Source organism: Mustela putorius, unplaced genomic scaffold (assembly GCF_011764305.1).
Source record: "Mustela putorius furo isolate JIRA1106 unplaced genomic scaffold, ASM1176430v1.1 tig00000785_pilon_pilon_pilon, whole genome shotgun sequence".
NCBI classification, from domain to species: domain Eukaryota; kingdom Metazoa; phylum Chordata; class Mammalia; order Carnivora; family Mustelidae; genus Mustela; species Mustela putorius.
This window is the reverse complement of record NW_025421480.1, coordinates 3,304,960-3,329,413: the sequence shown is the minus strand read 5'-3', so window position 1 is coordinate 3,329,413 and position 24,454 is coordinate 3,304,960. Positions and strand designations below refer to the sequence as shown.

At 40.5% G+C, this 24,454-nt stretch overlaps 1 protein-coding gene across 9 annotated transcripts in view; it reads left to right on the top strand.

The window, feature by feature from the left end:
* The window catches only part of POU2F1 (POU class 2 homeobox 1), a 181,903-nt gene that overhangs the window by 83,970 nt on the left and 73,479 nt on the right, over window positions 1-24,454 (top strand). For 7 of the 9 annotated variants that reach the window (XM_045084630.1, XM_045084632.1, XM_045084624.1 and 4 more), the window contains one exon: window positions 18,426-18,491. In XM_045084630.1, coding sequence (XP_044940565.1) covers window positions 18,426-18,491 — 66 coding nt within the window. Of the gene's footprint in view, window positions 1-14,594; window positions 15,107-18,425; window positions 18,492-24,454 lie in introns of those variants that run through there. The other 2 variants (XM_045084626.1, XM_045084625.1) reach the window with 2 other exon arrangements.

Sequence of the window (24,454 nt, the reverse complement as noted above, 5' to 3'; positions counted from 1 at the left end):
GCATTTTAACCTGTACCATTCGAAATAAGAAATGTAATTAGATTGCCTGGAATCTCTCAACTTGGGGCAGTCATATGTTAGGACTGGATGAAAGGTGAGATACACGGGCAGATTTTATTGTTGGTTTTGTTAAATCCTTTCTAACCGGAGCTTGCGAAGATGGTATGAAACTTACCGATACAGTGACGTTTTGAGAAGGTTCCGGAGTCGCTTACCTGCCTTCATGTGTCTTAGAGCCGCTCACCTCCGAGTAGAAGGGAAGGAGGTGAGGCGGGGCTGGGGGGGCGAGTGGGTCTTGAATCCCGACTCCGCCGGCATCTGCGAGGCACAGTTTTAGCAGAAGTGTGGAAGTACAGGAAGTAGAGCCGAGAGAAGTGCTGTGTACAGAATTAGGCGTCGCTTTTGTTCGGGCGATCATCTTGTTAATCCACCATATTCTTTCATCGTTTGCTTTCGGCAGCACCAAGTGCTCCTGTTTCCAGTGCTCTGAGTCACAACCACCTGGGATTGCTTTCGGTGCTTATACATCGGTGTTCTGGGGTTGGTTGGTTTGTTTGCTTTTGGTTTCAGTGGGAGGGTCAAGTTTTAAATTTTCAGAAAACTGTAGTTAACAGTACTTCCCTGTAATATTTAAAAATTTGCACAGAGGGTAGATCTTAGGTGAAGTGCTCTTGCTACACATGCAAGTTTTAATGAAGAAAAAGGAGGGGAGGAAACTTGGAGGTCATGGCCACGTTTATGGCCTTGTTTGTACTCTCAGAGGAGTATACTTGCCGCTGAACTTACCAAGCTGTATACATTAAATATATACAGCTTTTGTATGTCAAATATAACTCAATAAAGTGTATTTTCAAAAATGATTGCAAAGAAGAAAAATTACACTTCTTAAGTTATTTAAGGATTAAAGCATGAGGAAAAAAGCAGGAATCAGCCATGTCCAGGTAATTGTAACATTATTAAGACTCTGTTCTTACCATGTACAGCAAAGGTGATCTTGAGGCCTGTGGATTAAAAGTCAGTTAAAAAACACAGAAATGAAAAAAAAAAAAGGAAAAAAAACCCAAAAATGGTCAAGAGTTTCACTTAAATTTTTTATTATAATAGAAGAAAAATCTTGACAGTGGTATTTATAAAATTTTCTAGCGCATAACAATACCATTATCATTTTTATAATTCTTGGTTATTTTCAAAATAACTTCTATTCTCATTTTAAATTTAAGAGCAAACGTGGGTGATAGCATAATCTTCATTTCTCAAATGAGGAAATTAAGGTTCAGCTGTTGCGTTAAGTTTCTTAGGGGTGCCATAGCAAGGTACCACACACCAGGTGGCTTAAACAACAGAAATTTCTTACCTCATGGTTCTGGAAGCTAGAACTTCAAGATTGAGGTATTAGCAGGGTTGGTTCCTTTGGAAGCCTATGAGGGAGGATGTTTCATGTCTTCCTTCTTGTCTTGCCCCTGTTATGTATCTGTGTCCAAATTTTACCCAAGGATACCAGGACGATGGGCGTGGGGCCCACGCTTGACCTCCTCTTAACTTGATCATTTGCAGAGACCCTATTTCCAAGTTAGGTCACACTCTTCTTCTGGGGGACACAGTCCAACCCGTAACAGACAGTAAGTCTTTCAGTCAACATCTCTTAAGTAAGGAAGTTAGACATACCACATTGTCGTGCCGATAAAATAATAAGTTTTAAAGACATGTAAAAATAGATATATATAATATATTTAAAATTTATTTGCCAATATTGCCTTTTGTCTGGGTAGATTTTATTTAAAACTATATGAGATTCTAAAATATTTAATAGAGGGACGCCTGGGTGGCTCATTCGGTTAAGCGGCTGCCTTCAGCTCAGGTCATGCTGGCATCAAGCCCCGCTTCGGGCTCCCTGCTCAGCTGGCAGTCTGCTTCTCTCTCTCCCTCTGCCCTATTCATGCTCTCTCTCTCTTTCTTACTCTCTCTCAATTAAATAAAATCTTTAAACATAAATAAATAAGGTGGTAGTTAATAGAATTTGGGGTTGTGATAGGTTTCTGGCTCTTTTTTGGGTATGTGGTATGTTACCGGTTGTGGAAAGGTTGTTCAGTTCTCAGTGCTCACATGGACTTTCACTCATGCAGTGTAGAGCCTCACAGTGTGGACTCCTCCATATCGTGAGATGTCCATCAGAATACCATTTAAATTGTTTCAAGTGCGCTCTGACCGTAGGTAATCTGTGCATTTCGTGATTCTGTAAGAACTGTGCTCCTGTCCGTGTTAATGTGCACCTTGCAATCTGAGATTTCTAGGGATGGGGATGACAGGGCTCCACTGGAATTATAATAAAACACTGGTAGTTTGTTGAGCTCTCCCCCCCTTTTTTCTTTTTTTTTCCTTTGCTATTGTTTTATTTTGATTTTAAAACACTCCCAGTACTTCAGTGAATAATCCTATAAATAAGGACATTCTGCTGCAGAGCCACAATACAGACATAAAATGCAGGAAATTAGCGTTATTACTTTACTGTCAACTAATCCATAGACCTGATTCGGATTTGCCAAGTTATCACAAAAATGCCTTCATAGTAAAAGTACCTACTGCAGGATTCTACACAGCATATAATCATCCTATCTCTTTACTGTTCTTCAACCATATTCCTTAGTCTTTAATTGATTTTCAAGACTGTGACACTTTGGAAGAATATATTTTGTGGAATATCTTTGAATTTGTATATGTGGTTTTTGATTTTTTTGTGGTTTTTTGAGTTTTTTAAAAAGATTTTATTTATTTGACAGAGATCACAAGTAGGCAGAGAGGCAGGCAGAGAAGGAGGGGGAAGCAGGCTCTGCTGAGCAGAGAGCCCGATGTGGGGCTCGATCCCAGGACCCTAGGATCATGGCCTGAGCCGAAGGCTCACTGAGCCACCCAGGTGCCCCTTTAAAGATTTTATTTACTTGTCAAAGAGCACAAGCAGGGGGGTGGCAGGCAGAGGGAGAAGCAGGCTTCCCGCTGAGCAAGGAGCCTGATGCTGGGACTCAATCCCAGGACCCTGTGATCATGACCTGAGTCAAAGGCAGGTGCTTAATTGACTGAGTGACAGGCGTCCCTGAATTTGTGTTTATCTGATAGTTCCCCATAATAGATTCAGGTTCTACGTCTGTGGCAGGAATATCACAGAAGTGATGTTGTGTTCTCACTTCCTCTTTTCTGGTAGTGTACAATTTTGATTTGTCCCTTGACTAAGTGACCTTAACTGATCGCTTGATTATGGTGATGCTTACCAGGCTTCTCAGTAAAGCTGCGTCTTCCCTTTGTAATTGCTTAATATTTTGTAGGAAAACAACATTTTCATCATCAAATTTTTGATATTAGATATTTCATTAGATAGAGCACTTTGACTGAATTTATATGATGATGGTAGTTTCCAAATTCTGACTTTCTATTATTCTTTCTGTATTTATTTGGAATTCTACAAGGAAAAAACCTTCTTTTCTCCCTGTTGATTTATTTATTTCAACATGAATTCCTATGAGTAATGGTTATAATTTTTTACAGACTTTTATTTATTCAATTGAGAGAGAATGTGAGCACGAGGGGGGTGGGCGTGGCGGAGGGGGCAAAGGGAGAAGCAGACTCCCTGCTCAGTGAGGAGTGTGACGTGGGGCTTGATTCCAGGACCCTGAGGTGACCTGAGCCAAAGTCAGACGCTTAATTGACTGATACTTAACTGACTGAGCCACGCACCCCAGTAGTGGTTATAATTTATTGTTTTTATTTATTTTGTCATATTGCCTGAAATTTAGTCAATAGAAGGTTCTTTTAAACTTGCTTTTGTGTCTTTTCTGCATATTCCCGTTATTCTTAGAGCAGTCCACTACTAATTTCTTCACCAAAACAGTAAAAAGAAAGAAAGGAAAAATAAAATGCAGAGTTTCAGCCTAGAAACAAAAAGCCTCCATAAAGATACAGAAAATATAAAGAACTAAATGAAAATTTTAGAACTGAAAAAAACAATAACTGAAACAAAAACTCAGTGGATGGCTCACAGCAGAATAGAGGGGACAGAATGAACTGGAACATAGAACAGTAGAAATTACCCAATTTGAACAAAAAGGAGAAAATAGAACAATACGTGAGCAGAGCCACAGGGACCTGTGGGACTGACAGAAAGACCACAGAGGAGGAGAACGGAAAGGGGGGTGGTCTGAAAAATTCTCGTAGAAAGACTGGCTGAAAACTTCCCAAACTTATCAGAAGATACAAACCTATAGATTCTAGAGTCTGAGCAAGTTCTAAACAATATAAACCCAAAGTAGTAATAATAAAGTGTTGGTAAACTAAAGACAAAGGAAAGATCCTGAAAACAGTGAGAGAGAAATGATGCCTTTCCCTATGGAGAAAAACAATTCCCATGGAAGCCAAGAGGCAGTGGCATCACATTTTTCAAGTATTGAGAAAGAACTAAAAATACCAACTTCTGTTTTTATCAAAAATATCCTTCAGGAGTGAACGGGAAATCAAGACATTCTTAGATGAAGGAAAAAGCATTCTTCTCTGGTAGACCTACCCTAAAAGAATGGCTAAATTAACAAAATATGTAGTTTTAAATCAACAGAATATACTTAGGACTTGTGTACCAAAGACTACAAATGCTGGTAGTAAATCAGTTTCTTTAACTTCAAGACTTCTTACATAGTTGCAAGAATGAAGCCTGAGGATATTGGTGAAGAAATTGACACATTAATCATTGGAACAGAAACAAAACCCAAAATAGGTTTACACAGGTATAAATGACTAATTTGTGACTAAGGTACGAAAACATTTGGAGCAAATAGAGGAAGGAAAATCTTTTTGACAAACAATTAAAAAAGAATTAAAAAAAAAAAAAAACACCTTTACTGCTCACACTAGGAAGAAACATAGAAGGAAACCTGTAGAACAGAGGACTTGATGAATAGTTCTTAAACATGACCCCAGAGGGGCAACTGGCTGCTTCAGGCAGTACAGCATGCTGCTCTTGATGTTGGGGTTATAAGTTCAAACCCCATGTTGGGAGTAGAGATGACTTAAACATAAAAATCTTAAAAACAAAAACCCAAAACACATGACACCAGAAATACAGCCTACAAAAGGAAAAATTTGATAAATTAGACATTACCAAAATTAAAATATTTTGCTGTGTCCATTAAAAGGATGGAAAGGCAAGCTCCACAGTGGGAGAAAATATTTGCAAAGCACATATCTGATAAAAGGCTGTTATCTACAATATGTAAAGGGCTCACAAAACACAGCCCTATGGAGGAAAAGGAACCCTCATACACTCTTGGTGGGAATGTAAGTTGGTGCAGCCACTGCAGAAACCAGTATGTATGTTCCTCAAAAATTAAAAATACAATTACCATATGAGCTAGTAATTCCATTACTGTGTATTTACCAAAGAAAACACTAATTCAACAAGATACATGAATCCCTATGTTTATTGCAGCATTATTGATAATAGCAAAGATGTGGAAGCAGTGCAAATGGCCACTGATAATGGAGAAAGAAGTTGTGGTATATGTCCACACAAAGAAATATTACTCAGCCATAAAAAGGATGAGATCTTGCCACTTGTGAAAACACAGACAAACCTAGAAGGCATTATGCTAAGTGAGAGGAGTCAGACAGAGAAAGACAGATTCCATATGATTCCACTTACATGTGGAATCTAAGAACCAAATGAACAAAAAGCCGAATCAGACCTATAAATATAGGAAAAAACTAATGGTTGCAAGAGGGGAGGGGGTTGGGGGGAGTAGGCACAAATGGGGGCGGGGACTGAGAGATCTAGGCTTCCAGGTATGGGATGAACAAATCACAGGAAGAAAAGACAGCGTAGGGAATATAGTCATGGTATTGTAGTAGTGTTGGACGGTGACAGGTGGTAGCTACACTTGTGATGAGCATAGGTGACATATAAATTTGTTGAATCACTGTGTTACGTACGTGAAACTGATATAACATGTGTCAGCTGTACTTAGACCTCCCCTCCCACACACAGTGAAACTCAGTTCTAGAAATCGAAACAGTCCTTTAGAAAAGGGAGATTTGGGGGATTTTTAGAAAAATCCAAAAGAATTGAATAGACATGTCGCTGAGGAGGATACACAAATAATAAGCATATGAAAATACGTTCTGTATTGCTACAATGAAAAGTAATAATATCAAATGCTGGTGTAGATTTGGAGAACCCGGATCTCTCATACATCGTGGAATCCTAAAATGGTACAGCCATTCTGGAAAATATTTGGAAATTTCTTCAAAAACTAAATATACACTTAACCATGTGACCCAGCAGTATCACTTCTGTGTATTTATCCCAGAGAAATAAAAATTTGTCCACATAAAAACATATACAGGAATGTGCTTTATATATTATAGATGAGAATCCTTTACCAGACAGGTCCTTTGCAAGCCTTTTCTCCCGTTGCGGAGCTTGTGACCCAGTGCACATCCCAAATATGAAAGTTTGTAGCATTGTTTTTGGTAATAACTCCAAACTGGGAATGACCGAAAGTCTTTTAATAGGTGAATGGTTAAACAGATTAGGGTACATCCATACTATGGAATATTCTGTTCTGCAGTAAAAAGGAATGAACTGTTGACACACAGGACAACTTGATTAGATCTTAAGGGTATTATGTTGAATAAAATATGCCAACCTGAAATTGTCATATATGATGTGATTCCATTTTTATAATATTCTCAAGATGACAAAATTACAAAGGCGGATGGCAGATGATTGGTTGTCAAGGATTCAGAATAGCCAGAAGGGGAGGAATGAGTAAAGCCATAATAGGGTAGCAGGAGGGAATTCTTTGTGATGAAATGGTTCTCCTGGGGCGCCTGGGGGGCTCAGTGGGTTAAGCCTCTGCCTTCGGCTTAGTTCATGATCCCAGAGTCCTGGGATTGAGACCCATAGGGCTCTCTGCTCGGCAGGGAGCCTGCTTCTTCCTCTTTCTCTTTCAGCCCGCCTCTCTGCCTACGTGTGACCTCTGTCAAGTAAATAAATAAAATCTTTAAAAAAGAAGAAGAAGAAAAGAAAAGCAAAGAAAAAGAAATGGTTCTCCTCTATCGTGATTGCAGCGGTGGTGTTGTGGTCTACCTACACATGTGACAATAAGATGACAGAACTACACATACCCTTTCTTTTTTTTAAGATTTTATTTATTTATTTGACAGAGATCACAAGTAGGCAGAGAGGCAGGCAGAGAGAGAAAGGTGGAAGCAGGTTCCCTGCTGAGCAGAGAGCCCGATGCGGGGCTCGATCCCAGGACCCTGGGATCATGACCTGAGCTGAAAGCAGAGGCTTAACCCACTGAGCCACCCAGGCGCCCCTACACATACCCTTTATACCAATGTCATTTGCTTGGATTTGATAGCATATTGTAGGATGAACCATTTCAAACAAAAAGAGATACTGTCATTTGTATATGGTCTTGGAGCAACAAACAGTCACCTGACGAGGAGGGCGATAAAGGAAGGTCTGAGGTCGTAACCTTTGAACCTGTCTTTATATGTTCGGTGGGTAGACTTGATCATGAGTTCATCCCGGGAGGAAAGATCCTGCAGAGAGATCGGCAGTCCGTACATGTGTTTGGCTGACTGCTACTACACCGTTGACATTGTTAAAACGTATTAGTGACATCTGATTAGTCAGAAGAACATCTTCATTAGTTGAGTAGAGAAATGTGTTTTTAAATTTATATCTCACATAGACTCTGGGATACTTATTACCCATGTATCTTCACACAAATTTATGAAACCGAGAGTAAGAGACACACAGAGAGGACACCTCACCGATATCGTAGATGAAACCTAATAGTTCAAAGGGACGGCTGGGAATCATTAAGCAGCATGGGGTTTCAAATAAAACACAATAAATAAAAGCCTGTATTTCATGGATTTAAGAAATGGAATCAGAGAAGTCACATTGCAGTTGTTAGGAGAACTCTAATATTAGCCAGAGATGCCAAGACAGGCTGTAGGCCTGTGTTAAAGCCGGGTTGTCACCTGCTCTTCTCCTCTGTGGAATCTTCTTACTTGGTGGTCTTGTTTGGGGTGATTGTCCAGTTCTTCTGTCTGATCAGCTGGGAGCATTCTGTGTCTCAGCCTTGTGCCCCCAATTCCTGTCCCACTGCCCGGCCGCAGCGAGTCCGTATTTGTTGAATGTGCTCGTGCATGAATCAGTGACTTTGCAAAACTCCATAAACTAGGAAAAAAGACATTTACAGCATCAAATCGGATGACAGGCTGAGCTGGACAGCAGTGCGACGGCGAACCTTCCGTAGAGCCGTGCGGAGTTCAGACTTCACAGCCAGAAATGCAGGATGGAATTCTACAGTGACGCGTCTACTAGGAGTCGCTGCAGTGGTCGCCCGGGTGGCAGGTGGGCTCCGTGCACGACAATGTGTGTGTCGGCAGAAGTTACGGAGAAGCGCAGAAGCTCTAGCCTCTTCACCGGAGCTCGCTGCTGTCCCGCGGGGCAGCTTTCCTAGCGACCCGGTGGCCGAGGGACTCCTCGGATCACAGCTGCCTGCACTGTCTGTCCGTGCCGTCTGCTGCCCCTCGGAGGCCGGCCGGCCCGCAGCACCGGCGCTTGTCTGCGCTCCCCAGCCTGCCCCGTCTGGTTGGACTCTCACCTCGTTCCACGGTTTAAACCGTTATCATATCAACCAAGGGGTAGAGAAGGAGGAGATGACGTCTCTGTGAAAACTTCAGTTGAATGTTTTGAAAAGTGTAGATAAAGGATAATTACTGAAAATGCTGCTGAATTAGATGTGAGAAAAGAGCTGTAAAATATTAGGGATAAATGGTTCTTTGAAAAAGATTCTGTGCTCTCAGTGCTTGATGTGTCTTTTAAGTTCTTGCCTTTTTCTTTTAAAGGTTTGTTTATTTTAGAGAGAGAGAGTGTATGCAGGGGGTGGAGGAGCGAGGGAGAGGGAGAGAGAATCTTCAAGCAGACCCTCCCCCAGCGCGGGGAACAGCACAGGCTCCGTCCCAGGGCCCTGAGGTCATGACCTGAGCCGGAACCAGGAGTGGGCTGCTTAACTGCCTGAGCCACCCAGGCACTCCACATTCTTATCTTACCTTTTTTTATATATATATATATATTTTAAAGATTTTTATTTATTCATTTGAACAGACAGAGATCACAAGTAGGCAGAGAGGCAGGCAGAGAGAGAGAGAGGGAAGCAGGCTCCCCGCGGAGCAGAGAGCCCGATGTGGGGCTCGATCCCAGGACCCTGGGATCATGACCAGAGCCGAAGACAGAGGCCTTAACCCACTGAGCCACCAAGGTGCCCCTTGTCTTACTTTTAAAGCAGTTTTTCAATTTGTGGGTCATGAAGTCAATTCAGTAGATTGAAATCAACAGTTAAAAAATATGTATTAAAAAAAATAAAAATAAAAAAATATGTATCATATTGTACTACATCTAAGAAGGAGCATTGTTTCATGAAATTCTTCTTGAGTTTTTTATATTCTTAATATATATGTCAAATATGAAAAGCTTGAAAAACAAACTCAAGAAATTGAAACTGAAAATACTGGAGTAAGTATTAAAGGATATGATTCACCCAGAAAAGAAGAGGAAACTCAAATGAGTGGATTTAATTTTAAAGCAAAGGCTTTGGTCCACCATCAAAAGATGAGTAAATAAATGTATGCTTATGTACTTTCTGTTAACATGAAATGTTTATGATATAATGGTTTTATAATATTTAAGCTGACCTTTTATAATTGACCAACTACAGATCTCCGTGTCATGGGTAAGAGTTTCAGCCTGTTTTATTTTACTTAAACTTTGCTCTCATGCCTCCTTGTTATGTCCTTTAGCCCCTGCTTTCTCTGCCACTTAGTAGTGGGACCTGTGAGTCATTCTCTAGCTCTCAGTTTGGTTTTTCAGAAAGAAAATCATCCCTACGATCTCTTGTTATCGGGCAGTGCTTTTTGCCAGAATGATAAAAATAGATTCGGTCTTGGTGTTTGCCCATCGAAGAGTTTTTGTAAATACAGCAGACATTGTTTTCTTAAATCTGTTCCTCTTAAGCTCTGAAATTCCATATTGCAGCCTTGGGGGGGACGGATGTTATTCACATATACTGTGTATTCCGTGCAGAGGAATAGTGGCAGTGCTGATACCCATCACTTGATTTTGGATCTAAGAAATTTCCAGATCCTAGAACGTTCTTTTGTATTTGAGCCTTAGTAAATTATTTTAGGCTTTCTGTGGATGATGAGTTTTGGGATGAGGTTTTTGGTAAGATAACGGTTTATAATTCTTGAGCTAATAAAACATTTTTGTATTACTGAGCATCTGCTGAAGCAGTGTCATTGTTTTCTGTAAAGAAGCTGGTGAGGAGATTAAAGTAGTGGTAGATTTTTTTTTTTTAAGATTTTATTTATTTATTTGACAGAGAGAAATCACAAGTAGATGGAGAGGCAGGTAGAGAGAGAGAGAGAGAGAGAGGGAAGCAGGCTCCCTGCTGAGCAGAGAGCCCGATTCGGGACTCGATCCCAGGACCCTGAGATCATGACCCGAGCCGAAGGCAGCGGCTTAACCCACTGAGCCACCCAGGCGCCCCAGTAGTGGTAGATTTTGAAAATAGGTGAGAATTAAAAAGACAATTGCAGGAGCCTGGGTGGCTCAGTCTTTAAGCGGCTGCCGTTGGCTCAGGTCATGATCTCAGGGTCCTGGGGTCGAGCCCCACGTTGGGCTCCCTTCTCAGCGAGGAGTCTGCTTCTCCCTCTCCCACTCCCCCAGCTTGTGTTCCCTCTCTCCCTGTGTCTCTGTCAAATAAATGAATAAAATCTTTAAAAAATAAAGAGGCAATTGAGATTGCCTAGGCGTGAAAGCAGTGGGGCTAGGGGATGAAAAATCCTACTGAGAGGCAGACGGGATGTGCCGGCGACCAGTTGCCGAGTATACCTTCCCGTTCCCCGGACTAGCTGGACGGCCAGTCCTGGGGTGTACACTTGGCTGTCCATCTGGCCTGTGACCAGGTTGGAATTTGATAAGTGAGGTCGGTGGAGTACAGGCCTGCTTCTGTTCCCTCATACACAAAAGATGTGTTTTAAAAATCTGGTTTGTCATTGAGTTGTTATTGTCCTCAGTTGCCTTTCTAATGAGACCGAGACTAGCCATATGATCATGAGTGAAGAACTACTCTAATACAGATGCTGTGAGCCATGAATTCTGGATTCTGGAAGAGCATTTCTTCCCATTCTTAAAGAAAAGGCTCAGGGGTGCCTGGCTGGCTCAGTTGGAGGGGCATGCGACTCTTGATCTCAGGATCAGGAGTTCAAGCCCCACGCTGGGTGTAGAGATTACTAAAATAATAATAATAATAATAATAATAATGAAAAATACAAAAAGCCTCAGTTTTAAGCCTGATTTTGAAGTATGTGAATTTTAACTTTGTCTTTGAGCTCCTTTTTATACTACTGTACGCTACTATTTCCTATTTTCTGCTTTCTGTGAACCCTTTCCCCATCCCCCAAGTACAGGTCAGCTAATAGCATTTATTTTATAAGAGTATTTACTGGCCTTTTCCAATGGAAACAATTATTACCACCCTATAACTCCTCAGTGAGGTGTTAAAGGAAAGCAGTTGAATTGGATTAATTTGTGCTAAAGTGTGAATGACTGACAGCCCTACAAAATTTTCCAGAAATTTCTATTTTTAGAAGGGTATTCTTTTAGGTTAAGTTTTAATCTGATATTTCAGACAGAGGGCCCAATAAAGTGAATGCTTGAGCTTTGTGGGAAAACTGTCTGTTCCCTTCTTTTGGGTCTAACTTTGCCTTGGTTGGGGGAGTGCAGGGGAGGGATGGATGGTAGCCAGCCTCCTACAGTCCATCTGTAGAGGCCTAGACAGCCTTCTAGTATTTAAACCTGCCTTTTAGAATGCGCAGAATACCTACATCGAGGGTGGCGAATGGGAGTTTTCTTGTCCTTTCCATTGTAATGAAGTCCGCTGCATGGGTGAGGCTCCCCGTCACTGTGGACAGCTGCATCTCAGCACTGCCTCCGCTTGCCCCTCTTTCTGTTCTTGGAGTGAGGACAACGAATGACTTGCAGCAGAAGGGATAGGGGTCCCTCTCTGGATAGCAGCCTCTGTCAGCTGGTGAGCTCTAGGCCCCCTGCTATGCAGAGGCCCTGTGCCACTCTCTTGGCTTGGGGGGGGAGGGTGGTTAGTACACTGCCAAGGCCCCACCCCTGAAAGGGCACCTTCCAGCAAACACTTCGTAGTTGGCAGTGATGGCCTGGCTGAGGCTTCAAGTCCCACTTAGCTGATTTATGAAAGACCAAATTGGTGTAAGAAAGGTAGCTTAGAAGTGCCACTGCAAACAGCATAAAAAGTAGATGGTGAGTTGCAGAGATCGTCTGTAATAAGTACAGGCAGTAAACGTAAAGTTTTATGAAGACGAAAGTGGAGGGAAAGAAGCATACACTGGTGTCCCCTCCTTACCAGTCACAGTCACGCTTCTGATATTTTCTCACCAGGTACAAGCTTGTATAGTCCAAGGCTTTCAAAACTCATTTGAATTTTGTATTTTGTTGTGTAATACAGTCTTTATTGTTTTACTACGAAGTGTTGGGAATTATTATTGAGTAAACTTGGTGCTCTTGAAGGTGGTAGCTTGCTTATCCTGTGTCGTGGTCTCTGTCCACTGGCACAGCTGCCTCCTGCCTCGCCCCACTATCGGGTCTGAGAGGCACAGGCCCCTTTATCCTCACAGCAGCCTCGTGGAAAAGATCTCTCATTTTACAGATGAGAAAATTAGGGTTCAAAAAGGGAAGGCACATAGTCTCCCTGGTACAGAGTGGCAGTGTTACCTTTCTCTTCTGTGAACTCTCCCCTCATAGGAATTTTGTGATTCTGCACAATGGAAGGACTAGAAGTACAAATAGAGTGCTTATCTAGAACTTGAGAGAGGGTTTTGGTTCTGTTCCTACCTAATTTATTGACCTGCAAAGAAATCTTTTTAAAGTTCTGTTATAGAAGTCTTGTCTTTTGTGTCCACGTATGCATGTTGAGTTTAATTTCAACCTTAATGTTGGGAAAACATACGTACTTTGGACACCTGGGTGGTTGAGTTGGTTGAGCATCTGCCTCTGGCTCAGGTTGTGATCCCGGGGTCCTGGGATCCAGTCCCACAGCAGGCTCCTTGATCAGAGGGGAGCCTGCTTCTTGCTCTGCTGGCTGCTCCCCCTGCTTGTGCCCTCTCTCTCCCTCTCCCTCTGACACATAAATGAATAAAAATCTTTTTAAAAATACATATTTTTAATAATCAGACACATGGCATGCTTGAAGACTAGTTCTAAATAAAAAGTTGTTAACGGGGTAATACCCTGGAGAACTCCCCTCAATTCTAGTGCACTCTTCTGTGTATCTGTACATACTGGACTTTTAAACACAAAATCTTTGTCACTAGTTATTAGTGTCCTCACTGCACTGAAAACAAGCTGTGTTAATCTGCTGCCCTTTTTAAGCCCCTCATGTCTGCTACTTCCGTAAGTGGACCACTGGGCCGCAGCGTGTAATAATGGGCAAGAAAGAGCTCAGGTTTTGATATCAGCAAAATCTGATTTTAAGTCTGACTCCAAATTATTAGTGTCACATTGGGTAAAGTGCTTTAGCTCACTCTGCCTCAGTTTCCTCTTTAAAAAAACAAACCACAAAGAAGTCAGTTATACCTACTTCGTGGGATTTTTATAAGTCTTTTCCTGAGTTGTTTATGGTGATTACAGTGGAATGTCCTGTCATAATGCCTAAAGAGTTTTGGACTGATGTTTTACCTTGTAAATTTACTTTAAATTGAATAGATATATTCTCTAGTAAAGAATACAAATATATATATTTCCTATACATGAGGTGAAATTTACTTGAAAAGACTAAGTCCATAATTTGTATGACCATTTTTTTTTTTTTTTTTGGTGATTGATATTGTAAATGATGAAACATCTTCTTTCGATTGATTTCGATGAGGGAAGGGTGCTTCATGATATGTGGCGTTGGTCTAATCTGGTCTGTTAATTTAGTAGCCTGAAAAGATTTATAGATGATGAGTTTCCATACTCTTGAAAATAATGTTACAGCTCTTGCACTACTTCTGGGTTTATATTGTTACCTTGTTTTAAAGTAGGACTTTCCCCAGACAGTGCACGTTAATATTTGGAAAATTTCCTATCAGTAGGCTAGCACCATCTTGACAGCCCTATGTTCTGCTTCTACCTTGCTAATTGTTTCCTTGGGATTATTTGGATTGTGTAGAAAGCTTTTTGCAAATCCTCTTATTACTGAAGTCATTGTTGCCAGCAGGAATAAGATTAAAGGTGCTTAAGTCTGTAGAGTTGTTTCTAATTTGTACGTGTCATTTCAGTGCCATTTTAACAGAACTCTGTCTCCTGTCTCTTCCCTTCTCCCCTGGTACTATCTCAAGTTAGGTCCGAGGAGCCAGGCCATTGGAAGAAATCTCATTTTATCCTCCTAATTATTATGCTGGCACTCAGGAGATAATTTTTCCCTTCATGCACTGCCAATTAATATGCAAATGGGCTGATAAATATTTATGCAATGATTTAAATTATGCAGGGAGTGCTTTCAGTGTGTTCTGTAAATGAATTGTTCGAGGACTTCAAAGTGCTGGCTGCTGTGCTAACGAGGAGAGATTTGCATAAGGCCCTAATCACACGCATACTGATTAAGCTTCATTATGGAAACTGCCAGCTGCAATCTTTGTTTCTATTTTATTACAAAAAGGGGAACTTTTCATGCTTCAGTTGCCTTGACAATGTCAGTCCTAGCTGGTAGGAGAGACTAAAACTCCTCTGAGCAACTGAAGTTTCCTTATTCAGTTGAAGATTGCTATGGTGTAACTGAAGTTGTATTTTGCCTCGCCCCCTAATCCACTTTCCACCTCCCACCCTTGTTCTCTTAAGAACATAGTGTAGATGTGGTAGAAATAGTAGTACCTTCTTCCCCCACCCCAAACTGCTACCTGTTTCTTCCTTGCTCTGGACTGTCTGAACCTCTAGAAGACCTCACAGCAATGCTGGACTGCAGTGACTATGTTCTAGGTGGGTACCAGCACAGTTCTTTCTTATAAGCTTTAGTATGGAAATGGCGTGTGTGGGGTTGACTATGCATAAATGCTTAATCGCATATGCAACCAGCTCGGGGAGGGAGGGGAGAGGTGGACTGCGCAGAGAAGTAGGAAAGCATTTGCAAGGCAGGAGCATACTTGAATTTGCAGTAGGTCCCTCCTACCACCAGCTCTTCTGGTTCAGAGGACATTTCAGTACATAGTGTGGATTTGGAATTCACCTTAAACAGAGTACCTTTTTGCTTTTTGGAAATTTCTATTGGGAGCATTTCATGTAGTCCTAAAAACACTCTAAATCTGAAACAATATTATAAAGTGTACCTAAAAAATGTGTACATATTAATAAAAATGTTTTGCATACCTAATGTCAATGTCTTATATAAAAACCAAAAGTGGACAGTGAAAAATAAGGCGGAGCCCCAGTGGCAGAATGGCTCCCATGAATTCTGACGCAGAGGGCCACGGCAGCGGTTCCTGCCATAGGACTGTTGGTTGATCCGTTTCCAGCTTTGAGAAACTATCAACTTTTCAAATTTTGGCCGATATTAGCCTTTTTTATTTAAAAAAAAAATCAACTTCTGTTCTTCAGAAAACAATTTTAAGTGCTGGAAAGCCTGTATTTAGAGTTCTTTCTGTAGAACAACAAACCTGTTAGGAGAGGGGGTGTGACTCTTGATTATATAAACTGTCTTTGGTAACTGAGATTTAAAATAGATTGAGACTCACTGTGACTCCTGGTGGCTCTATTTTGTGTTGAGATTTGTCTGTTTGTATGCAAAATTCTTGAAACCTCCTTACCTTACTCTGGTCACCTGGGGAGTCAGATGCTATAAACTCCCAGGACGGAGGTACTTTAGGTTGAAAACCTTTGCAAGTGATTTTTTTTTCCCCTGTACATCATTTTTTGTGCTTGAAAATTTGAAGCTTAACCCCTCCACCCCCATCTCCTTCACAGTTGCTAAGGATAAAATTAAACGATAGTTCTGAAAATGTTTACATTGTTAGGCCGAAGGAATGACGTAAACTCAAGACAGTAGTAATATTTGTGTAGCACAATAAAAACCACAATCAAAACAACAAACTGATACCAAGAATTCCATCCGAGAACAGTTTGTAGACTGTGTGTTAGACTCATACACAGCTCGCTGTGCCCAGAGAGAAAAAAAGAACAAACAAACTTCAGATATCAAAAGAGAACTTACTTGTATTTACTCTTTTACATCTATGTTGGGAACTCAAGAAAGAAAAGAAAAATACCTTTGAAATATTTTTAGCATTATATTTTAGAGTTGGAAATTGTATCTACACTATTTGTAACAAACAGTAACTATCATTTGAACAGTTTTCACATTGTTGTACAGTTAGTCAGAATTTTGTTTTATTTACATGTGTCTGTATGTGTGTGTGTGAAGTAATTTTGTTCAATGTCTCTAAAGCTCGACAGTTCAATAGAAAATGCTTAGAAGAGTCACACAGTACCTGTGACATAATTTTTAATTTAGATGTGTGGAAATAAGGGTATGAGTTTCACAAGCACAGGCTCATGACTTGTTAAGAATTATTCCTACTTCTTTGTATAAAAGATATGTTACCCTTTTTATGAATATTAACTGGTTCATACTTCTCCCACTTTCTTTTGCTATTCTAAAGGAAGCATTGAGCAGAACGTATGTTTAATGGTATATTAACATTTGTTCTGATCTTTGTGGACTTCGTAAGATTTTGGTTAAGTCATTCAGAAAGCTGGTTTTCACTAAGTTGTACACCTGTTCCTTTCAAACCTTAGTACTCTTTCAGTGACGTTTAAATTTTTCTGTGCAGTAGATGCAAGGAAGTTATAGAACTACTCTCCTTTATGACCACAGAAAAAACGAATTTGAATCCTTCAAACATCTGAAGAACAAACTAAAGATGATAAAACTGCTTAAGACTGTAAGACAAGCATCTGTTTCAAAACCTATGTTAGAAACGCTATCACACAGCGTCCAGGTTGGAAATGAAATTTATGAGGAGGACTCTTGATTCTCTCTTATCACTTGTGCATTTGGATAAAGCAACTATGGACAGGGTGGTTGGGACTTCTGATGATGGTTTTGGTTTCCTAGTTAAACATTAAAGCAGATGACAAAATGTACCCTTGAGTGAAAAAATCAAATATATGTGGTTTACTTATTCTAAACTAATAATTATAGTTAAATGGTTCTTAACTCAGTAGGGGAAAGCGGGGAACTTGGTTGATAATAAACTTGATTACAAATATGCTAAATTTGGGTTTATAGTAGAAATACAGTAAGGTATGTATTAAATGTATATTTAGGTTTTACCCTGTTAAAAAGGTGGAAGAAAAACAGACTTGTTCTTGTCCCTTGTATATCTCCTGGGATACTTTATATTGCTTGATGAAAATTTTTTACTATGAAAACCTTCATTAAAGAGATAACCCTCAAGGAGATAAACCCAGGTCAGGAGGTTCATATGGGATATCACACAGTGTTTTTAGGTGGGTGTGGTTGTGGTTCAGTTTTGAAATTATTAGAATATCTGTCATGCCTTGTGGTGCACCTTCTTGGACTGGCTTACGGTTGGGTTATGCATTTGACATATTCTCACTTTGACGCATAGTTTGGGTAGGGAGTAGATAAGGAGATTTTTTTCTTAGACATGCTTTCTTTTTATTCTGTGAGGTTGAGTTACAGTACAGTCTTTTAGGAAGAGTACTGGTGAATTGTTTTGGTTGTAACTAACAAATGCAAAGGCTTATGAGAAAAAGAAGCTTTCTTTGAGAGTAACATGTTTTACTCTGTAAGGTGCTTGGCCCTAGTTTGTTTCTTTGAGGTATTTTATGCTTCATATTTTATTTATTACATTTACATGTTAGACTCTATTGTAATTTTTTTCCGGTTAGATTTCAGTTATCTTTGTTAGGAGAAAGTTAAAATTCTTTGGAAAGTGAGTTTATTTGTGGATCACTTCAGGGTTAAAGGAATCCTGAATTTCGTTCAGATAAAACTTTTATTACAATTTCCAATGTTTTAGTGTTGACACTATCTGTTTTTGAACATTAATTAATGTAACAGTCAATATTCTTTGATGTTTCTGAACATTAATTAATGTAACATAAGTTACACAAAACATCAAAAATCATGTTGTGATGTAACACTAGTTACATTTGATGTTTTTGAACATTAATGTAACATTAGTCAATATTCTTAAACCTTTCCTTTGCCACAATTTTGCCTTCCTAACCACATCCCCAATTTTTAAAAACCTCATTCACCTCTCATTCATTGCAGACTCAAGAATGAACAATCCGTCAGAAACCAGTAAACCATCTATGGAGAGTGGAGATGGCAACACAGGTAAGAGATGATTCCCAGATCCGGCTTTTTAACTAGATCTAATGGAGTTAAGAGAAGAACTTTCCATTTAACCATGACTTCTGTTCGGCAAATGAAGAGCAGTTGGAGTGTTGAGTTGTCAAATGTAATTTAGCGCTTGCGGGAACTGGTATTGTATTTGCTTAAGATTATCTAGTTTTGGTTATTTCCCCCCAAAATACAAACGCAGTGATCCAAAGGGGCACATGCACCCCAATGTTTATAGCAGCAATGTCCACAGTAGCCAAACTACGGAAAGAGCCTAGATGAACATCAAGAGATGAATGGATAAAGATGAGTGTGAGTGTGTGTGTGTGAGAGAGAGAGAGAGAGAAAGAGATATGGAATACTACGCAGCCATCAAAAGAAACGAAATCTTGCCATTTGCAGCGACACGGATGGAACTAGAGGGTATCATGCTGCGCGAAGTAAGTCAATCAGAGAAAGACAATTATCATATGATCTCACTGCAATGAGGAATTTGAGAAACAAGACCGAGGATCAGAGGGGAGGGGAGGGGAAAATGAAGCAAGACGAAACCAGGGAGGGAGACAAACCACAAGAGACTCAATCTCAGGAAACAAACTGCGGGTTGCTAGGGGTGGTGGATAGGGATGGGGTGTCTGGGTGACGGACGTAGGGGAGGGCATGTGCCATGGTGAGTGCTGTGGACTGTGTAAGACTGAGGGTTCACAGACCCGTACCCCTGAAGCAAATAATACATGGTATGTTAATTAAAAAAACAAGAGATTATTTAGTTTCTCCTGCAGATTGCTTCATCTCTTTGCTGCCGTTTTTCAGAGAAACTCTGAAGCAGTTGAGAGAAGAGTCCTTTAGGGTCAAATAGTTCTGGGTGTGAATTAGGGATTTGTTACTAGCTTTGGACTTAAGGCAATTTCCCCAATCTTTTGAGACTTTATTCACCTATAAAATGGAGATAATATATTTCATAGGTCATTGTGAGTATTAAAGGAAACGGTTAAGCACAGTGCTAATAGCTACACGGTAACCATTCAGTAAAGCGTTGCCCTTGTTACTGGTGTTAATCAAAATAGTAAATATTATCCACCCCCCATTCAGTATAAATTGAAGTTATGAGGATGTCAGTAGATAGTTAAAAACACACACCTATTTCTAATCTGTTCTTTCATCTGGTAATTTTTAAAAATTTATACTTGATTAAACTCTTTATCAGGAGAAAATTAATATCATGTAAATGAGAAAACTGAGGCCCCATGAGAGAAAGGCAAATCCGTGAAGGGTAGAACGTCTCTACAAGCCCTGCTGTTCATTCATTGCATTGCTCCGAGGACATTCCACCGGGTGTCTTCATCGTGCACCAGAGCGGGCGCCGGGCCGGCCCGGTTTCTGGGGAGGAGGCACGAGTTTCAGTACTCGGCTGTGTGAGACGGAGTCAGGGGCAGGGCTACACAGACAGGAACAACTTCTGAAGTAAACTAGGTTTTTCACTTGCAGAGGGGGTTGCCTCTTTGACCCATCATTTTTTTTTTTAAAGATTTTATTTATTTATTTGACAGGCAGAGATCACAGTAGGCAGAGGCAGGCAGAGAGAGAGGAGGAAGCAGGCTCCCTGCTGAGCAGAGAGCCCGATGTGGGGCTCGATCCCAGGACCCTGTGATCAGGACCCGAGCTGAAAGGCAGAGGCTTTAACCCACTGAGCCACCCAGGTGCCCTTGACCCATCATTTTAAAACTGCCCGACTGTGGGAGGTTCTACGTCTGGGAGTCACCCCTGGAAGCAGCCTTTGTTTTCACCTCTTGTCGGCCACGACATCTTGTAATTTGAAGCAGATGAGGCAAACCAGTATAGTGGTTCCCGCCTCCATATCTTTCCATTCGAAATTGTTCTCCACATGGAGGTACTTCTTAAGCTTTTAATCCCGAAAGTGAACCTGTCTCTTGGTGGGAGTTGAGCCATGGAACAGCCCGCTGCACTGAGCGGGGCGCCCAGAGCGCGCCAAGGCCAGCCGGGGAGGCCGCCGCGGGACCTGCTGCCGTGGGACCTGCCGCCGCAGGGAGAAGGGCAGCGTTCCCTTCTGTCTGGGCTGTCGGCTGCAGTCTCATTTTTGCTGTTTCTCTGTCCTCTGATCGGGTGCTGTCTTGCATCATTTTGTAGCACGGATCCATCTGCCAGTGTTCTGGCCAACGAGCTTAGGTGTGGGACTTGTTTGCAGAGGGAAGCAGGGCGGTTGATCCCGCAGGACGTTGGGGGGTGTACAGGGCACTTGCGCCCAAGGAGCCACTTCAGAGGACAGGCGTGCATTCCTCAGGGAAGACAGACTAATGGTTGGGCCAGCACTGAAAATGGGGCTACCCTAGAGTCCTTGAGAAACCCCTACGAGTAATAGACGTTTCATTGCTACCGTTTGTTGAGCACCTACATTTATTTAATAATCCCCCGAAGACATGTTTTAAAAAAATCTTAAGCACTGTTCCCATTACCTGATTTCAAGTTGAGTTCTTAATGACAGCCCTGTAAGTTAGGTATTATTATTTCAAGGAGTAGGAAGTCAAGGCACAAAACCAGCCAGGAAATAAAGGCAAAATGAGGATTTACACCCTGCATATGGTTTCTTCCATGAATTGCAATAAAATAAAACAAAATTTAAGCTGTGCTTGATTTCAGGTAAAACCATTTTCAGAACCATGTATAAGAGAAGTTCTAGATGGAGTACTTGCTAAAGCAGTCTTGGGAATATCTTGACTTGTTTTAATATGCAGTGTGTGATAGACTCAGAACTGGGCAGTATCAATATAGATTTTTACTTTTTAATGTCTCTAAAACTCAGCATTTGTTGCTTTTGTAAAATTACAAATCACTTCCATGTTACAGACCTTTACATGCGCTTGAAGGTAACTAGAACCTTGAATGTCAATTTCTGAAATGTTAAGAGCCTCTCACTTTGTTCTTAGCATCTCCCACTGATGTCAGTTTGTTAGTTTAGGAATATAAAAATAACTTGGAGTTCCAGTTTGCCTATTAAGTTATAATGCTCAGTGTATCAGATATAGATAGATTTCTCAGACAATTACATGCCTACAAATTGATTTTTATTTAAAAATAAAGCAGACCTACAGATTGTTTAATTGTAAAGGATGTATGAAGTCTTCGTTTCTGCTACTTGAATGACAAGTAAAGTTCTCAGTAGAAAGAACGCTTAGTGTTGTAAGAAAACGGAAGTCTTACCTTTTCTTGGATTTGGAATACTTTCATGTAGATTACTAAAACTTTAAATATTTCTAGAAAAAATAACTTTGGTTTGTGACATTTTAGAGGGAGTAATACTGTAGAATTATTTAAGATCGCGTTTGAGGGGTGTCTTCTTTGCCTTTCTCCTGCCAGAGCGATCGTGTAAGTTGAGCAGGTAAATCTGATGGTGCGCTTTGGTCAAACAGCCCTGATGTGTTCCCAGAAAATCTGTAGTTTAGGTTTATCAATGTGTTGACTCATTAAGTGCCTGTTATATGTAGAATATTGTGTGTGGTGTTTATTATAAGGTGCTGGTGCTAATAGATGAGATTCCCTTTCAAGAGTTAGCCGTCCGTTAAGAAAACAGATACACAGAGAAGAGATTCTGGGTAGATTATTGTAATGCAAGAGGAGGTACAGAAAAATATCAGAGTGGTATTTCTTTGAGGAACTTTGAGTATTTTTTTCCTTGACATATAATTGACATTCAACATTATATTAGTTTCAGGTAGACAACATAATGGCTGAATATTTGTATACATTGTAAAATGACCAGTAAGTCTGTTTCTTCCTGTGTGAAGTTACGTAATATGCAATACAGTATTATTGAATACAGTCATCGTGCTCTGATTACATCCCTGACTTACTATTCTGTGACCAGAAATTTGTACCTCATGACTTCTTTTCCCTTTTACCCAACTCCCAGTCACCCTTCCCTTCTGGCAACCACCAGTCTGTTCTCTGCATTTATGAATTTTGTTTTGTTTGTGTTACTTTTTAGATGCCACGTGTCCTGAGATCTGTGGTATTTGTCATTCTCTGAGTTCCTTCACCCAGCGTAATACCTCCAGGGTCCATCCATGTCATCCTGAATGGCAAGACTCCCCTCTTGGTTATGGCCGAGTGGTATTCCGTTGTGTGCATAGACAGCATCTTCTTTATCCAGGCACTCACGGATGGACACTAGGGTTGTTTCCATATCTTAGCTATTGTGAATAATGCTACAGTGAACACGGACATGTGTGTATCTTTCCTAATTTGTGTTTTTGTTTTGTTTTGTTTTTTGGATCAATATGCAGAAGCAGAATTACTGGTATTTCTATTTTTAGTTTTTTCAGGCTCCTCCATACTGTTTTCCATTGTGGCTGAACCACTTTACATTCCACTGACAGTTACTAAGGTTCCCTTTTCTGCCCATTTTCACCAGTACTTGTTACTTCTTGTCTTTTTGATAGTCTCCATTCTGACGGATGTGAGGTGACATCTCATTGTGGTTTTCATTCGCATTTCCCCGATGATTAATGATGTTCAGTATCTTTTCATGTGCCTGTTGGCCATCTGTACGTCTTCTTTGGGAAAATTGCCCATTTTTTTTACCAGATTGGTTTTTTCGTTTTTGAGTTGTGTGAGTTCTTTCTATATTTTGTCATAAATTGACTATATGTGCATGGGTTTATTTCTGGACTCTGTACTATTCCATTGATCTGTGTGTCTGTTTTTATACCAATACCATATTGTTTAAATTATTATATCTTCGTAATATAGTTTATTACAGGCAGTATGATGACTCTAGCTATATCCTTTAAGAACCAATTGATTGGTTTATTTTAAAGGAAGAGTGAGGAGCGGGGGGCGGAGGGAGATGGAGAAACCTGAAGCCGACTTCTCACTGAGCGCAGAGCCTGATGCAGACCATCTAGATAGGAGAATAATAATGATAGTTCTTACAGTTTTTTGGACAAGGATGCTGCCAAGGATGTTGCCTGTAGGGGAAGCAATAACTCCATTTCTTCTTCCTCCCAGCCCTTGATAACATCTGCTCTATGTTCTGTCTCTAGGAACTGGCCTCTTCTAGATATTGTATATAAGGGGAATCACACAATATTTTTTCTTTTGTGTCTGACTTATTTCATTTAGCATATTTTCAGGGTTCATCCACGTTACAGCATGTATAACTGGATAATATTACATTGTGTGTATATATTATATATACACCGCATTTTGTTTATCCTTTCATCCATTGACGGACAGCTGGGTTGTTTTCACCTTTTAGCTACAACTACTGTGAACACTGGTGCACAAGTCTTAGAGTGACTGTTTTCAGTTCTTTTGGCTAAATAACTAGTAGTGAAATTGCTGGGTAAATCAACACAAATTTATTATCTTTATGGTTTGGAGGTTGAAACTTCTAAAATGAGAGTGTTGTAAGGCTTGCATTCCTTCAGGAGCCTCGATGGAGAATCCATTTCTTTCCCTTTTCTAGCTTCCATAGGCCACCTACAGTCTTTGGTTTATGGCCTCTTCCTCTACCTTCAAAGCCAGAAGTGAGGTGTCTTCAGGGCGGTCATTCCGTGTGACTCCTGCTTCCATCATGCCATCTTCTTTGACTCTTCTTGCCTCCCTCTTCCTCTTATAGGCTCCATTGTGATTACCCTGGGTCCACCCAGCTACCCAGGCATACAGTCTCCCTATCTCAAGACTCTTAAGGTAATCAGATCTGCAGACTCCTTTTGCTGAATAAAGGAACTATTCACAGCTTCTGGGGGTTGGGACGTAGACATCTTTGGCCATTGTTCTGGCTGCTACACTTCTTTATCCTGAATTAAATCTGATCCACTGTATTAGAGATAATATTTGGAAGAGTAAAAAAAAAAGTTGTGTAAAGTTTTGTAAACATCAGTAAGAATAACCAAAGCAGGTTTTTTTGACCTTAAAGTCTTGCTGACTCTTAATCA